Source organism: Panthera tigris, chromosome B3 (genome assembly GCF_018350195.1).
Source record: "Panthera tigris isolate Pti1 chromosome B3, P.tigris_Pti1_mat1.1, whole genome shotgun sequence".
NCBI lineage: Eukaryota > Metazoa > Chordata > Mammalia > Carnivora > Felidae > Panthera > Panthera tigris.
Window position 1 is genome coordinate 141,053,217 of NC_056665.1, and position 17,097 is coordinate 141,070,313.

The 17,097-nt window shown below is 60.0% G+C and overlaps 1 protein-coding gene across 3 annotated transcripts in view; it reads right to left on the bottom strand.

The window, feature by feature from the left end:
• The window catches only part of CCDC85C (coiled-coil domain containing 85C), a 78,349-nt gene extending 61,814 nt beyond the window's left edge, over nt 1-16,535 (bottom strand). For all 3 annotated transcript variants that reach the window (XM_042990510.1, XM_042990509.1, XM_042990508.1), the window contains exon 1: nt 15,714-16,535. In XM_042990510.1, coding sequence (XP_042846444.1) covers nt 15,714-16,521 — 808 coding nt within the window. In that variant the 5' untranslated portion in view covers nt 16,522-16,535. The remainder of the gene's footprint in view (nt 1-15,713) is intronic.
• Nucleotides 16,536-17,097: the final 562 nt, after the last annotated feature.

Genomic DNA, 17,097 nt, shown 5'->3' on the forward strand with positions numbered 1-17,097 from the left:
GGTTCCCAGAGGCCGCCTGGGTGCTGGGGCCCAAGGGGATCATTCTTCTAAGTTCTTTATTGCAAATGGGGGAAAGTTCTTGACGGGGTCGTGGTTGGGAACGCAGCCCCAGAGCCAGAGGGCTGTGAGTCCAATCCCAGCCCGGCCCCTTTCTACACTGGACCTTAGCCTACTTATACCTGCTGTGCCTCAGTTTCCTCTTCTGGTCAAATGGAGGAACGAAGTGCCCTGGCTTCTCGGGAATCATGGGAGTGAAGGTGCAGGAGGCACGGGGTACCGGGTGAGCGGCTGCAGCCACCACACACGCGCACCAGCGTGCCGTCCCCAACAACCCGTGGATGGAACAGACGGGTCACCCCGTCTAGCAGAGGCCGAGAGCTGAGGCATCGGGGTTTGCTCAACTCGTCTAGGATCACAGAGGTGGACCCACGGCCAGAGCTCGGGCGTGAGGACCGTTCCTCGGGACCCACTCAGGTGACACAGACCCTTAGGGGCCAGGTAACTGAACCACCACCTCACCTGGGACGTGCTGGCGAATCAGCCTTTGCCGAACACAGCTCAGGCCTGCTGGGGGCCTCGTATCACCCACGGCATCAGAAGGATACAATCAGGGGGCGCCCGGATGAATCCGTCGGTTAAGCGTCCGACTCCTGATTTCGGTTCAGGGCATGGTCTCATGGTTCGTGGGTTCGAGCCCCACATCAGGCTCTGCGCTGATGGTGTGGAGCTTGCTTGGGATTCTCTCTTTCCCTCTCTCTTTGTCTTTCTCTCTCTCTCTCTCTCTCTCTCTCTCTCTCTCCCAAAATAAATAAATAAACTTTAGGGGAAAAAAGGAAACAACCTGCGGACAGGAATAAAGGGCGCTGGGGCATGTGATTGGACACAATCACCAGCTTCGGGAGAGACCTGTGTCTGGGGACTCCATCAGCCCCGACACCCCTGCTGCGGCCAGTCGCTCCCTTCCAAGCCCATCTTTCACCCCATCCTCTATAAATCGTGACCAAAACTAGCTGCAGTGTGTGATGTTAACGGTCAGAACTAAGTCCCATTCGAAGCCTCTGACAGAGGCTGTGTTTGCTACTTTCCTTATCTATTAGAAAGGAAAAATCGGAAACCAGCATGGATGTGCCCGGACTTATTCCGACCCTATGAGGTGCCACCCCCGTTTCCCTGCCGTTGCAGTGGGCTGACCCCACCTCCCTGAAGGCTCATTCCCAGGTGCAGAAGGACACGGCAACAGGCAGTCACTCCTGCCAGGAGCCCCAGGCCACGGGCGGCCTCGGAAACGTCTGCTACACAAACGAGCAAAGCCCTGTCACACTCGTGGCTCCCGGCGAGCCTCAGCTTCCTCATCTGCAGGGAGAAGCCCGCGAGCCCAGCCCAGTACACCTTCGACCTCCCCTCGGGCCTCCCTGCCCACCTGGTCACCCCTCCCCCGAGGGGTGGCTTCCCAGATGCATCCAGCCGCGGGGACCCTCCTTTCTGCTTCTTCCAGCTCACACTCAGCAAACCAGGGAGGGGCAGGTAGGGATGATGTAGGGGACACAGGTGTCTCAGATGGATACGGGACTCCTTCCGCCCCACGAAGCCACTCCACACCACTGGTACCCAGGATGCAGAAAGCACCGGCCAGCATGCGAGTAAATGAACACCTTTCAAAGTCAGACGACCTTGGCTGGGTCAGTCCAGTGCCCCAATCACCCCCTCCTCACTCCCGGGCCTCCCTGGATGCTTCCAAGCTGCCGTTTTCATCAAGGCAAGTAAGACACCAATGCAAGTATATTTAGCCAGGGAAAAAGGGAGCCTGCAGACCTATTCAAAAGTCACCAGAGGCCTGGTCTGTAGGAGGAGGGAGGAGGGATCAAGGTTGCAACTGAAAAGAAGAAAATTAGAAGACTTTCCTGTTTTTATTCTGCTCCTGCTGGCAAGGGCTGCTGTGCCTGGAGGCCTCGGGGACGTGGCAGGTGAGACCTATAGGGGGATGCCCTGGCAAATGATCTCCCTATAGGGGGAGAGTGGCAAACGATCCCTCCTGGCTGCCGCCTCCTGATTCTGGGTCAGATCATTCCCCCACCTGGGCAAGTACTCGCACAGTGAGGGCCAGAGGCTAGAAACTGGGCCACTATGGGTCCTCAAGGCCCCAGAGCAGCAAAAACCAGGCAAACAAACAAACCAACCAAGTGGCACTGGTTTGGCCGCACGTGAAGGGGCCAGGCTGATGCCCGGAGATGACTCAGGCACCTAGAACTTCACCAAGTCCTTCCAGGATCTCTGAGTCTCTGAAGACCTGGTCCAACTGCCTCATCGTACAGGTGGGTAAACTGAGGCTCAGGCAGAAATCAAGGCAGAAAGGAAACCATGAGGAGGGAGAAGTCCAGGAAGCCAAAAAGATTTACATGAAAACACCTGCACGATCCTAACACATAAACACAAACCGCTTCAGGAAGAAGGTGTAAGTGGTGACCTCTAAAGACGGAGGGCGGCCAGGGGCGGACACAGAGCTTGCCATCCAAACCTGCCAGATGACGGACACAAGCCGAGACTGTCGGGTGTCCGGGACGCCCGGTCAGCTGAGGAAGACCTTTCCATCTCCCCCGACACTGCTGTGTCCTGTGTGCAGCTGCCTGATCATGAGCAAGCATTATGTTCACCTTGTGGTTCTTGTTATCGTTGAAGGCTTCATGGAGGAACTTCACGAACTCTCCTACTGTGGTTATTGGTCTTTCCTGGGCTGTGGACCACTCTAAAAGCTATGGGTCACGTCCCAGGAAACATGCACGAGTACACAGTCATTTCAGGGGCCCCGGGGGTTCCTGAACCCTGCCGTGGACCCTGGTGAATGCACCTGCGGACGGGTCAGCACAGGGGAGAGGGCAAAGCTGATCCTGAAGGCAGTGGGGGCTGCTGAGGGGCCAGAAGAGACATCTTCCTCCTACAATAAAGTCCCAGGCCAGGAGGTTCCAGGGTGCCTGCTTGGGCCAAAGTTTCAGGGGAGAAGATGACAGAGCCAGGGGGGCCGGCTGCTCCCCCTCTGCCCTCCCTCATGCTCAGACTTTGGGTTGCACCAGAAACAAGGGGTCTTTCTGTCGCCGTTTCCCACAGCACGTCGGCACCACACACTGGGGAGCGGATCACGCCGTCCACAACCTGGCTGGCACTCACAGGAGCAAGGTCTTAACTCCGCAGAAGGGGATTAAGGTCTCTGTGGAGGGAAGGGCAAGATGAAAGGCGCCAGGCTCAGACCACCCTCAGGGTGGGGAGGGCAGGGAGCATCGCCAGGGCATCCTGATCACTCTCCGGGAGCCGCCCTCTGCCCTCAGCAGGACCCAGGCTCACAGGACATGCCCTCAGGGGGTAGGGAAGGCAGCAGCAGGTCGTGGGGGAACCTCCAGGTTACTGACGTCAGGGATCCTCCCCCTGCCATAACTCCTACGTCCACACTGTCTGCATTACCGGAGTAGGACGGCTTACTAGGAGCTCTCCTCTGAGCCTCCCGGCCCCCAAGGTCAGAGAAGGGAGAACATCAGCCCCTCGTTCCGGGGTGAGGCCCTCGCAGGGGACAAGAGAGAGAGCTCCACCCGGCTGTGATCGCACCAGTATCACCCCGACCACCGCCACCCCCGCTTACACACACACCAGCGGGGGTGTGGACCAGGACAAGCGTGGCAAGGGCACGAGGAGGCACAGCGAGCCACGGGGCCAACCCCAGAGCCCGAGGTGTGGCACCCGTGGTCTCACCTGCCAGGGACTGGCCGCAGGAATGACCCACAGCTGGACACAGGCAGCTCATTTAAGCTCAAGAGTTGAGGTGATGAGGCGGCCTGCTACCTGCCACAGCCACGGCCACGGCCATGGCCACAGCCGTGGGAATCAACGGCTCAAATTTGGTTAACCAAGCCCGGGCAGGTGAGCAGCCTCTCCAGAAAGCTCCCTAGATGGAGGGGAGGGGACAGGAGGGAACAGCGGCTGGCCTAAGTCCATTCCACGCTGCCACCCTGCCCGGCCCCGCCCCACTCCACTCCACTGTTTTAAAAGCCATTTTCTTTGTTTTCTGATCCTGCAGGCCTCTTGGCCTCATTTTGAGGATAAGAAGCTGGTGACTGGGCTCTGCAGGGAGACCCCTAGAGCCTCCTGGAGCCGTGTGGCCTCTCGGAGCTTGGGTTTCCTGCACACGCATGTGAACCCATGCATAAGGCCACCAGCTGCGGTGGCTTCCAGGGCTGTAGGGCCACCACCAGGATCCTGGCTCAAGGATTCCAAGTAGACAAGAGCAGCTGGTCACACATCCCATGACTGGCCACCTCCGGGGGCTGCCCCAAGCCTCAGAGGAAGGGCAGGATTTGGGCGGGTACAGGAGGTAGGAAAGAGCAATCCTGCCAGCGGCAGCCCTGAGAGCCCACTGTATCCCTGAAGGATGCAGAGGGGGGACAGGAGGGAGCCCCAACACCACGCCCAAGCATCAGTGCTTCCTTCTGGGGCCAAGTGAAAAGTTATACGGCCCAGCGAGGAGCTGTCTGAATCAGCACCGCCCAAGAGAAGTCTCTAGAATGACAGAAAGATTCCTTTTCTGCATTGTCAACAGGTGCAAGGCACTTGCAAGGGGGCTAATGTGACTCAGGAACTGAAACTTTCCATGGTACTTAATCTTAATTAAATGGAACTGAAGCAGTCACTTGTGGCCAGTGCGGCTCGGGGCTCGAGCCAGGAAACCTTGGAGCAGGGTGGCCACCAGTGAGGCAGAGGCTACGGGCACACAGGTGAGGGAGGAAGGGACCCAAACCCAAAGAACAGAGTCGATGGGATGGTGACTGGTAGGCCACTGGAAGCCCGGGCTCAAGACAGCAGCAAGAGGTGACAGAGAGACTAGGGGGCTTAGCGCAGCACAGGTGGGGTTGGAGAGCCAGAAGCTCCTATCAGAGAAGATGGAGGTATGCAGCCCACCCTGTTCTAGAAAACAAGCCCAGAGTGGGCATCAAACACCACCCACACATCAGGACAAGAGGCCGCTGGGCAAAGCCAGAGTCACCTTTCCAGGGGCAGGCCTGCCGGGGACCAAGAAGCAGCCAGTGGGGGGTGGGGAGGAGGCAGGCCGGCCTGGGGCTGGGGTGGAGGGGGGGCGGGCAGGATGACAGAAGGGAGAGGATTTTGTTCACTGCTTTGGACTAGGAAACATGAGCCCGTTTGCAGGGGAAGGAGCACAAGAGGAAGGAGACAATGGTGCAGGGAGGTCCCACAGGAGGGGCTGGGAAAGGAGGGAGAGAGGAGGGCGTCCCGGCCAGCCAGGACAGACGGCGCTGAGACAGGGACAAAGTCACCGTTCAATTTGCTGTCCAGGTATAAAAGTGGGGTGTGCACACTCCAGAAAATACGGAAAAGACAGAAAAAAGGAGAAAGGGCAGGCAGGGAGCGTCCCATTGTCCCCGCAGCTACGAGGGACGCTGGGCAGCCGGGAAATGGAGCCTTCTGAGAGCTCTGGCACAGGCAGCCGGAACCCACCACAAAGGGCCACTCCCAGAGCGGGCTCATTAGGCAGAGGAGCCGGTGCCGCGCTCGCTCGGTGACAGGCGGGCACATTCAGGGCCCGTACACAATCAGGCCCTTGTGGGGGGCGGGGGGCGGGTGCTCCGGGAGCCTCTGATTCCAAGACAAGAGCGTGCCTCCTTATTGCCTTACAGCCCGGGAGACGGAAAGACTGATTTGGGGAGACAAAGAGACGCTTCCCCTGACAGGGGATGGGCTATTTTTGGAAATGGGTCGACGCTTCTCCATAGAGGTGGTGTCAGTGCCACAAGGCCTTGCCTGCATCTGTCCCCTTGAATGCAGCCTAAAAAGGCCCCCAAGCCCATCGGGGGTGGGCCAGCACCCCACAGTGGGGGTGCTGAAGGCCACGCCTGGCAGCCCGATACAGGAGGAGGGGAGCAAGTCCAGTGCATCCAGGGCTGGAAATGCACATCCAGCTTCAAACCCAGTTTCCCGCTCCTGCCAGGCAGCTCCCCCCCCCCACCCCCCGCTGCCACCCAGGGCATCCACACAGCAAAGGTCAGCAAGGGGAGACACAAGCAGGCCTCTCTCTCCCTTCCTGCTAACAGGAGCTGACACCAGCCTCCCCACCCCAATCGGCCGGGCTCTGCGACCCCCCAGCTGCCCCAGCCGCCCCAGCATGGGGCAGCGGCTGCCCCCCGCCCACCTGCTGACAGGCCATCTTAAGCTTGGGCGGCCCCAGCAGGCCCAGTGGCTTTTCTCCTGAGCTTCCCACAGGGCTCCGGCTGCCCAGCAGAATGCCCAGGGAAGCCTGCCCAACCGCCGAAGCCTCCAGAACCAACTGGGCCCATCCCTGGGGGCAGGTCCAGGCACCGGCATTGTTTAAAGTTCCCCGAGGGATACCTAATACGCAGCCACGGTTAGGAACCACCGGTAAAAGCGTGTATTTTTTGGTAATTGTTAAGGGAGACAGGGAAGGGAGAGTATGCGAGCCCCCACCCTCAGGGGGGAGGGTTGATTTTTTTTTTTTTTTCCTAAAGTAACTGAAGGCCATTTGGTGCCAAATGGAGCAAATGGGGAGGCTGGGGGGAGGGGCAGGTGGCCAAAGTACATTTAAAGCAACAAGAGGGTCACATTGTGAGGTGCCTCCTCCCACCCCCAGTCCTCTCCCGATGTACACGGAGCACCCATGGCATGCCAGTGCGGGGAGGAGGCTGTGGACCAGGCAGAGACAGGACTGCCCCACAAGGAAACCTCACCGTGTCCCGAGCCAACCCCACACCGGGGCACTGGGACCCAGCATGGTCTCCCAGCGCCAAACCCGTTAGCTAGCCTCAGAAGAGGAGATCGGATGGCAAAGGGAGGTAATCCCATCGGCCCTGCTCGAAAACAGGCTGGCCGGGCAGGAGTCTCAGCCTCAACCAGTGCTGGACAGGGCACCTCTGTCACCCCAGGTGCTCAACTGTGAGACTTGCCCCAAGCTGAGCACCAACCACAAAACCACCAAGACGACCGAAGACAGGCAGGAGGCCCTTCCCTTGTGCCTCTGTCCATTGTAGAAACTGAGTCAGGGGGCTGGAGAAGGCTAGGGTCTCTGGGACCCTCAGCACAGTCCACCCAAGCCCCCCATCTTTCAAATGAGAAAATGAGGGCCTGGAGAGAAGGCTGTCACTTGCACACAGTGGGGTCAGAAGTGGGCGGAAGCCGCTGATTGTGTCTGTGTGGTCCGAGGCACAGAACGGTGCCGGGTGGCACATTGTGCCCCCAAATCCCCAGATGTGGGGAGCACGTCAGCTGACGGGGCCACTGATGACGGGGGTCTGTGGCCCTTTCCTTCCAGCTTCCCCATCAGCCGGAGGCCTTTGCCATTTGCTATTTCCTGAACTCAAAGACGAGCACCTTCCCGTTTCTGTTACAATGTGGGGTGCTTCCTAGAGCGAATGTGTGCGTTCACTGTAGGGTCTTCCCCTCCCTACAAAAGCCGTTGTTAAGTGCACAGGGCATCTGCGACTGATGGTATCTCAGGGCGGAGGAAATGCCGTGCCTGGGAAAGCCGGAAACCTCTGACAAACTGCCGGGAGTCCTAAGGCACTGGCAGAGAGCTGGAAGGGAAAGGGGACCCGCCCCAGGGCTCGGCCACACAGAGCTGGGGCCCCCAGTCCATCATCTGTCTATCTCAGAGCCTGCGTGGCCAGGACCCTGGTCCTCTTGACTCACAGCCTTGGCACAGAGGGGCAGGTTCCAAAACTGTCTTTTGAGTGGAACTTACACACGCCTGGCATGGTGCTAAGAGCCTCCCGGCTCCCACAGCAAGGAGAAGGTCTGCTGGGCCCCACTGGGAACCAGCTTTGCTGAGGAAAAGGCTCAGAGAGGGTGTGGCAAGTCGTACGGGGTCAGGTGTGGGCATGGGGGGAGGCAGGAGCTCCAGTCCACAAGGCCTTGGAACCTGCCCGGCCACACGTGCCCAGGTGGCCCTCTCTGCCTGATGTGATCTTTTCATCGTGCCCCTTTCAGTCCCAGAAGCGCCTGGGCTTTCAACCCCTTCGGGGTGCCAGCAGCTCAGCGGAGGGGGTGGCTAAGATCAGGAGCTAAGCTGAGCCCCAAAGGTGCAGCAGGTTAGTACAAGCAGAAGAGACCAGGGAAGAGTCTAGGCTTGGCAGAAGGAACACCTGGAGCCCAGGCACATCTGGTTCAGGGGGGTGGGGGGTGACTGGGGAGGGCAGGGCTGGGGGTTGGGTAGTGGACAAGCTGGGGCAGGTGGGATCTGTGAAGCCCCTCCCACTGCACCTGCACTCCCCTCCCCAAATCCCTGGGTTGGGTTTTTCTTCAGGCTGTAGGCAGTTCCAGCTGTGACCTTTTCTGATGGGCTTTCCCTAGGGGACCCAGAGTTATCTGTTAGTGGTCCACTTAACAAACCTTTACACAGCAACATCCCCTCCCTTTCTCCTGCTCCCCACTTAAAGAATACACAGGGGCGCCTGGGTGGCTCAGTCGGTTAAGCGTCTGACTTCAGCTCAGGTCATGATCTCGCGGTTGGTGGGTTTGAGCCCCACGCGGGGGTCTGTGCTGACAGGTCAGAGCCTGGAGCCTGCTTGGGAATCTGTGTCTCCCTCTCTGCTCCTCCCCCACTCTCAGTCTCTCTCTCTCCCCCCAAAATAAGTAAACATTAAAAAAAAATTGGGAGGGCACCTGGGTGGCTCAATCAGTCAAGCGTCCGACTTTGGCTCAGATCATGATCTCACAGTTCATGTGTTCGAGCCCCGCATCGGGCACTGTGCTGACAGCTCGGAGCCTGGAGCCTGGAGCCTGCTTTGGATTCTGTGTCTCCCTCTCTCTCTGCCCCTCCCCCACTCACGCTCCATCTCTCTCTCTCTCTCTCAAAAATAAACATTAAAAAAAAGCTTTTAATAAAAACACTTTTAAAAATTGTTGAATAGTTTAATAGATAAAAAATAGAGAATCCACAGTGCTCCACACCCCCTGTTCAAACACCACGCACAGGGCGAGCCCAAGAACATTTACAGGCAAATCAATAAAACTCCTGAGCTTTCTGCCCTGCTCCCCGGAGAGCTGGAGACCATTACAGGGACTCGTTCAAGAGCAGGCATCCACCACTACTGGGTGACCCAGCTCCAAACCTGCCCCAGAGCCCTCCACCCACCTGCCCCTGGCAACCCACGCGGGCACGGGACAGTAGCAGGGGAATGTGTGACAGCAGCAAGTTCTAGGCGCTTACCAGGAGGGGGACCATTCCTGACTTTTCACCATCAAAGGAGCATCCCATCCCTTTAGCAGACAAGCTTGTTGTGTCACCAAGCGTTTGACGATGGCACCTGGGCGCCCTTGTCATCCAGCTCCAGGAAGACAGAACTGCCTGCTTCCCAGCTCTGAAATGCCAGAATCATCCCTGCACGGCTCCTGGGCACCCAGGTTGTAGGCGTGGGCAGAGAGTGGCAGTGGGCTGTGCCTATTCCGTGAGCGGATTCGGAACAAGGCCACAGCCAAGAGAGGGCAGGCCCCCACCAGCTCAGGACTGCCTGACCCTAGAAGTCACAAGGAGGAAGACAGGGGCTGGGCCAAAGCCTTGCTTTGGAGCAGACCCGCCCGGTCTGAGGGTCTGAGAACCTGCAGGGAAGGTTCTCTCCTGTGGCCACTATCACCACGGCCACCTCGGAGGCTCCAGGCTTCCTCCCTTGCTGTCCCCAGCCCGGCCATGACAGCCACCGGATGAATGTGACGGAATCGCCACGCCCCGAGCCAGCCCACATGAATCCCCGCGTGCGTGGCACCCATAACTCAGAGTAACCACTCAATAAGCGTGTGCCCGTGTCGTCCTTCCTGCTTGAAGGGCAAACTCTCTCAACAACCCGGCCCCGCCCTTCTGCCTCCCAAATATTCTCCACTCTTCTCTACCCGCTGTTCTCCACTCACACAACCGCATCCCCAGAGCTGTCGGGGGTATCCTGCTGCAGTGGGGTCAGGAACGCCCTTTACCCGGTTTCCAGGCTGTGGCCCGCACACCTCCCCCGCTGGGGAGCCGCCCACCTCCAGAGCCACCGGGGTCCTCCTGGACCTCTCGGTCCTTTTCTCCGTGGGCGCCAAAGGCTGGATGGCTGCAACCGTGGGGCTCCCTCCCCCAGAGGCTGGACACAGCACCCCCTGGGCTGACCGCCCTCCCTGCCTTACAGCAGCAGCAACCCGGCCCCAAGGCTTTTTTTCAGTTCCTTCAGTTCACCGGAGGAGGCATCCAGGCCCAGGGCTACCCCAGCTCCTCCCGGGCTCTCGGCACCAGCGGTCAGACCCACCTGCGGACCTCATGCTGCCGTATTCCTGCTGAAATGCTGTCTCCCTTCTGTCCAACTAGGCAAGGGATCACTTGGCTCTGACAAGAGGCGGGTACAAGGCTGTCCTCACAAGCACGTGGCAGGGGTCCCCCGTCCCCACCCCGAGGCGGCAAATCTGCAGGGGTCCGGGTGACAGTGGAAGGCCACCGAACCTACCCTTGGAGGCCCAGCTCTGGGACCAGGGTGTTACCATCCTCAGGACGGGTGAGGAAACTGAGGCTTAGGGGCTCAGTGAGCAGGTGGCAAGGTGAGGCTTCACCTGGCACTGAGTGCTGCAGCCGGGGGGGGGGGGGGGGGGGGGACTAACCGGTGGAAGACGGTCACATCACACAGTTCACACGCCTCACTGTGCCCCCCGCTCCCGTCAACCCAAAGGCTGGTAACAGCCTCCCACTTTGCAGATGAGAAAACAGAGGCCCACAAAGGTTCCGGAACTCGCCTAAGGTCCCAGGCGTCCTGTTCTCTGTGCTGATGACACTGACAAGCATGGGGTGGAAAATCCCCACGGGTGGAAAAGGCAGATTACGAGCAGCAGAGGATTTCCTCGCTAATCATGCTGCTCTGGGGACAATATTATAACCCAAGTTGTGTGCCAGGGGCTCAGAGGCCGGGCCACGGTGAGGGGGTCTGGTGGGGTCACCACGGCAGAGGGGAAGCCAGCCTGGGAGAGACGCGAGGGAATGAAAACACAAGAAGCAAGGAAGGACTCCCCGCGAAGAGAAGCCTGCACTGTGCCCACACCCCCTGTTTTACGGATCTCCATGAGCCGTGCTGGCTCACACAGGCACACAGGAGAGCAGGGATGAGGCACCGGGTCTGGCTTCCCCAGAAGAGGTGCCACACCTTTGCTACACAGGTCTAGGCTCTAGAGCTGCCCCCCCCCCCCCCCCCCGTGTCCATCTGCCAGGGACCAAGCTCTTGGAGGCCTTCCATTGCTGGTGGGGCCTCCCATGGGAGTCTCTCCTAGCCCGACAGAGACAGAACATCCCGGGCCAAGGGACAGCACACACAGAGTGGCAGGCCCAGACTCTGACACAGGAGACCCAACATGGACCCTAGGTCCCCCAAGCAGTTGTGTGGGACCTGGAGCAAGTCACCGCTCCTCTCCAAGCCTCAGTTTCCCCATCTACAATATGGGACCATTTGGGGGCTCTGAGCATAATGGAGTCAGGGCTGGGAAGGTCTTTCTGGTAAACTGTGAGGTGCTGGGGACGCCCTGGCCTTCCTCAGGGTCACCTACCAATAAGCCTCTTAGGGTCAGCCTTCCTTTTGTGCCTGGCCCTGGGGGCCCGACACCCCAAGGCCCCAGATGGAAGGTCAGGGTCAGGTTGGGGAGGGAGGGGGAAAGGCTAATCTAACCCACCCCATTGTCTTCGCTGACCTTTGCTCCCAGACCTAGCTGGGTTGAGGAAAAGCGTCTTCTTAGTGATCCTGCCCAGGAGGTACTGAGCTGGGAGGCCCCTAATAAAAGACCTATTCAGGGCCTTTTTTCAAGGTCCAGACCACCCTCCCTCCATCCTCCCTCGAAATCAACAAAAAACACAAGCAGGAGAATAAATCCATCTTATTCTGAGAAGCTGAAATTTTTCACCCAAACTTTTAAAAGTAAACAGGGCCCATACAAAGGCTGCCGGAGGTCCTGATTTCCCTAGGTTAGTTAAAGGGGAATGGGCAAGGGTGTGCCTGGGGAGGGCAGGATGTGGATACAGGGACTTGGGGGGAGGGGGGGAAGCAAGGGTGGGGGAGGGGTGGGAGGGAAACTGTTGAAAATGCTTTTGTCTGAGGGCGCCTGGGTGGCTCAGTCTGACTTCAGCCTAGGTCACGATCTAGCTGTTCCCGAGTTCAAGCCCCTCATGGGGCTCTGCGCCGACAGCTCAGAACCTGGAGCCTGTTTCAGATTCTGTCTGTCTGTCTCTCTCTCTCTCTCTCTCTCTCTCTCTCTCTGCCCCTCCCCCCACTCACTCTCTGTCTCTCTCTCTCCCTCTCAAAAATAAATATTAAAAAAATTCTTTTAAAGAAAAAAGAAAATGCTTTTGCTTGAAAGTTATCAGTTCAAGGGGGCAAATGTGACTTTCTTGAGTTTGGGGTTCTCCTGCCTCATTTGTCCCGCATGAGTACAGCAAAGAGCATTCCAGTCCAGACTTCAATCAGCACAGCCCAGACCTTGGTCAAAAACAACCTGGGAGAAAGGCCTGTTTGCATATGCATTCTGGGCTGCCAGGCTCCACCCAGCCAAGGGCAGCTGGGAATCAGGTGGGCCACAGTGGCCTTCCTGAGCATCCCCCCCCTCCCCGACCCTGGCTGCAGTCACCCGGCTACTTCCAAGGTAACTACAGGGCCACAGTCCCCATCTGAGCAGGTGCTATGGTCTCAAAGGTCCAGGCGAGCTGTCTAAACAGCAGAGTTTTGAAGAGAACACCAAAGTCTGCCTGGCAGGCCCGTTTGCAAAGGGGTCCCTTTTGTTTTTTCATGAGGAGCCTGGGAAGAAATATGCAGCACAAGGATTCTGACAACTACAGAGACTCACTGTGTGCAGATCCTGACCTCCCTCGACCTCGGTGGATAAAGGGGATGCTCTGGGTTTTGCCCCGCTTTGCAGAAAAGCAGAGAGAGGCTCAGAGAAGTTAAGTAACTTGTCCCAGAGACCAGGAGGAGGCAGATTCGAATGAAGACAGTCTGACCCCTCCGGGTAATAGGGTTATCAAACATCTGCTCTGTGGTCACTGATAAGGAAGTGACACTTCCCAGAATGTCAAACGAGAGCAAACCAGGGTCGCGAGTCAACAATGTCTGTTAAGAGTCCTGGCAGGACGGCCCTCACTCGGCCTGAGCCATGGACGAGCCCCAGCGGCCCCGGACGACCCCCGCCCGGCAACCCACACCTCCCCCTGCAGCCTCCCCCCACCAGGTAACTGGTGCTAAGACACTTCCAATCTCCACTGCTTTCCCAGACAATGCTCAGAACCTCTCTCAGCCTCCACTTGCTCATCTGAAAATGGGGCTAATACTGCTTCCCAGGGTTCTCGTGAGCATGAACAGAGACCAAGTATGTAAGGCAGAAGCCCAGTCTCCACCGCACTGTCTCCACCACCGAGACTGAGGCTTTTTATCTTTCCCATCTCCTCCAGCCCCCCCCCCCCACGTAAAACTACAGATCCGAGCACAGAAAGGCAGTTTATCTTTATTTATTTTTAGAGAGAGATAGAGAGCGAGCAGGGGAGGAGCAGAGAGAGAGAGAGAAAGAGAATCCCAAGCAGGCTCCACTCTGCCAGCAAAGAGCCTGCTCAATCTCACAATGGTGGGATCATGACCTGAGCCGAAATTAAGAGTCGGATGCTCAACCAGCTGAGCCACCCAGGAGCCCCCAGAAAAGTAGTTTTTAAGAGAAGGGACTTTCCTTGTTTCCAGGCATCCTATTCACATTGTTGGGAGAATTTATCTCAAGGCCACGCAGAACTTCAAGAGACAAAAGTAAACACCAACCTGTCTGCAACTGAAGTCAGTGAAAGTATTGCTGAATTTGTGTTTCACCCAACACAGAGCCCTGCCACAAGATCTGCGGCTCGCCTGTTCCCAGAGAGCTTGGGACTTGGGGGCTGGGGGGGAAGGGGGGGGGGGACTCTGCAGGAAACTCTACACCTCAGCTCCCACGCAACCCCTGGTCCCCGGCTCGGGCATCATCCACCGCTATGGCTGAACACTGAGCCAGGCAGGGGCCGCGTCTCTGTGTCCAAAGCAGGACAGAACTTCCCTGCGAGCACACAGCAGCACCCAGCACTTCGGTGCAGAGTGCTCAGGGCCACTCTCTCCCAAGTGTCATTGATGACGCAGCTGAAAACCAGAAAACGTTTCATTTCCCAGCCACACGGCTGCAGCGATCCCTCCCTGCACTTGGGAGAAACTGAGGCCCAGAAATCTGCCCCTCCCAAGGCGCCCAAGGCGGCAAGGCCAGAGAGGCTGGCACTCCTGAGTCCCTAGACCCAAGAAACCACGACAAATTAAACCACCCACTGGCCTTAAGCAGCAGGCTGGGGTGGGAAATGGGGGTGGGTACAGAGTTACAAAGGGAAACCTGAGTTGCTAATCAGTAACAAAATATCCCTCTCAACCCAGTCCTGCTCTGAACTGGCAGGCTCCGAAGGTAAATAAAGGAAAAACTGTGCTGTGCTAGCTCTCCCCACCTCCATGTGGCCAGTGCCCACCCCAACACCCCACAGAGGCCACTTGGCCCCCATCAAACCAGAGAGGGAGCGTCCCTCCTCCGCTCAGGCGTTACTCTGGGGAAGGACAGTCATTTAAAGCCCAGACACATTTTCTCTGAACTAGGAAAGCCTTCAAAGAGAACCAGAAAGGGCTGTTTAATCTCCACCTTCAGGCAAATAGTTCAGGCAGCACAATGCCACCACAACTGGGAGCCAAGCCACCAAAAATGTGGAAGAACGAGGAGACAGGGAGAGCCACAGATCAGAGCGCTGGGAACAGAAGCCGCTGCTCAAGCTGGGGGCCCAGCAGCCACCGGGCCACCGTGGAAGACAGTAGCTGAGCTTTCCGGAGGCCAAAGGTCCTCCACCCACACCCGGGCCACCTACCACTACTACACTTCCTGCACGGCGACCCACAGTTTACAAATCCCTTGGGGGAGCTTTATCTCCACCTCAGATCCACAAGAGGGAGGAAAACTCCATTCCACAGATCAAGGCACAGAGGTAGGCAGAGGAGAAAAGCCAGGATCCATTCCAAGCACATATCCCTCTGGAAAGCCTTAGAGTCTGGGTTCAGAAAGGTCCCTCCTCCTTGAGTCCAGGACTGATGGCACACCAGAAAGGCTCTCAGCCCCGGGGGCCCCTGGCCCAGCTGCCTGGGAGTCTCATCGCACTGCCCGGCTCTTTCTCAGCCACCAAGGCAGCGCGAGGAGCCCAGCTGCAATTCCGGTGGGCACGCACGTGGACGCTGCCCAGGTCTGGGGTTGCCTGCTGCCCCAAATAAGACGGGGAATTCAGCTGTACTGGAAGAGGCTTTTTCTTTCTCCCCGCCCCCCCCCCCCTAAACTTCCCGCTCCTGGACAAGGATTTCCAGGCTGGGATGAGGCGTCCCTAGCCGGCCTTGCAGCGCCATGCACCAACACTGACAGTTCCACAGGAGGGAAACTTTTCTGGGGTCCGCTGGGACCCCGGCCCGGCCGGGCCGCGCATTCGGAAGCTGGGCAGGGCCACGCCTCCATCCCGTGCCCAGAAAAACACCACCCAAAGCCCCACTGCGCGTGGGTGCGGCATCCCCCCAGCCCAGAGTATGGATACCAGCCGGAGGAGGAGTCTGAAGTGGCGACCCACCCTGGGGGTAGGGGCCGTGGGCCCGAGACCCGCGCTACCCGACCCGCGCGGTCCTTACCGTGCAGGCCGTTGGGGATGCTTCGGTGGTGCGGTGGCGCGGACAGGTCGTCCAGGGACCTGCGCGTGGCTACTGCCTTGCAGTCGGGAGCCTTGTGCGGCCCGGGGGGCAGCAGCGGGGGCGGGACGTGGTGGTGGTGGTCCGGGCTGCCTCCGCTGCCCGCGCTGGACGTGCTGCTGCCGTCGCCCACGTCGCGGGCCCCCGCGCCCGCCGCGCCGCCCGCCAGCGGCCCGCTCAGGCTGGCCTGGCTGTCGATGGAGCTTCGGGAGCCCGCGCCGCCGCCGCCGCCGCCGCCCGCGCCGCCCGCGCCGCCCGCACCCCCCGCCAGCGCCGCGCGCTCCTCGTCCAGCATCAGCACCAGCTCCTTGAGCTCCAGGTTCTCACGCAGCAGGGCCTCCTGGCGCGCCTCGAGCTCGCGCAGTTTCTGCTGCGAGCGGGCCACCTCGTGCCACACGGCGCCGGCCGCGTGGCGCCCGAAGCGCTGCCACTCGCGCGCCAGCTTGCGCCCCTTCTGCCGGTCGTCGTCGAGGAAACAGCAGAGCTCGCGGAGCTCCTGGTTGTCGTCCTGCAGCCGCTGGTTCACGTCCTTGAGGCCGCGGATCTCCAGCAGGTGCTGCTGCAGCCGCCGGTTCACGTCGCGCATCAGGCCGCCGTGCTCCAGCATGAGGCCCACCTTCTCGCCCTCCGCGCGCCGCAGCCGCCGCGCCAGCTCCTCCTTGCTCCAGCGCAGCAGCTCCTCGTCCGGCACCTGGCTCAGCTCCTCCGACGCCGCCGCCGCCGCCGCCGCCGCCGCCGGGGGCTTCGCCATGGCGGGGCCGTCACCGCGGCATCGCCCGCGCCCTCGCCCGGCCGGCGCTCCCCGCGCCGGGGCTGCGCTGGGCCGGTCCGCTCACGGGCAGGGGGCGGCCGGGGGCGCGTGCGGGCCGCCCCGCGCCACCTCGCGCGCCCTCACGCAGCGTCCGCCCGGGCCGCCCGTGAACCGCGGGGGCTCGGGGCTCGGCGAGCTGGGACCGCTGCTGCGTCGGCGGCCGCCGTGCCGGGCGCTCTCCGGGTTCGGGCGAAGCAGGCGGAGGCCCGCCCCCGGCCCAGCTCCCGGAGCCCCGGCCGCCCCGCCCACTCCGGGCGGGGAGGGGGCGGGGCCCCCTGCCGGCCCCGCCTCCGCGGGGAGCGAGGGGACGGGCCGAGGCGCGCCCGGCCCCCGACGTCCCCCCGCGCCGTGCGCCCGCCCGCCCGGCGCCCTGCCAGAGGCGCGTTCGAGCCGCGGTCCCGCCCTCCCGCCCATCCGATTGGGCCTCCCCGGGGGTGTGTGGGAGGGGCGGGGCGCACGCGGGGGACGCCGAGGAGATGGTACAGTCCAGCCACCCGGCTTCCACCACCCCCCTCC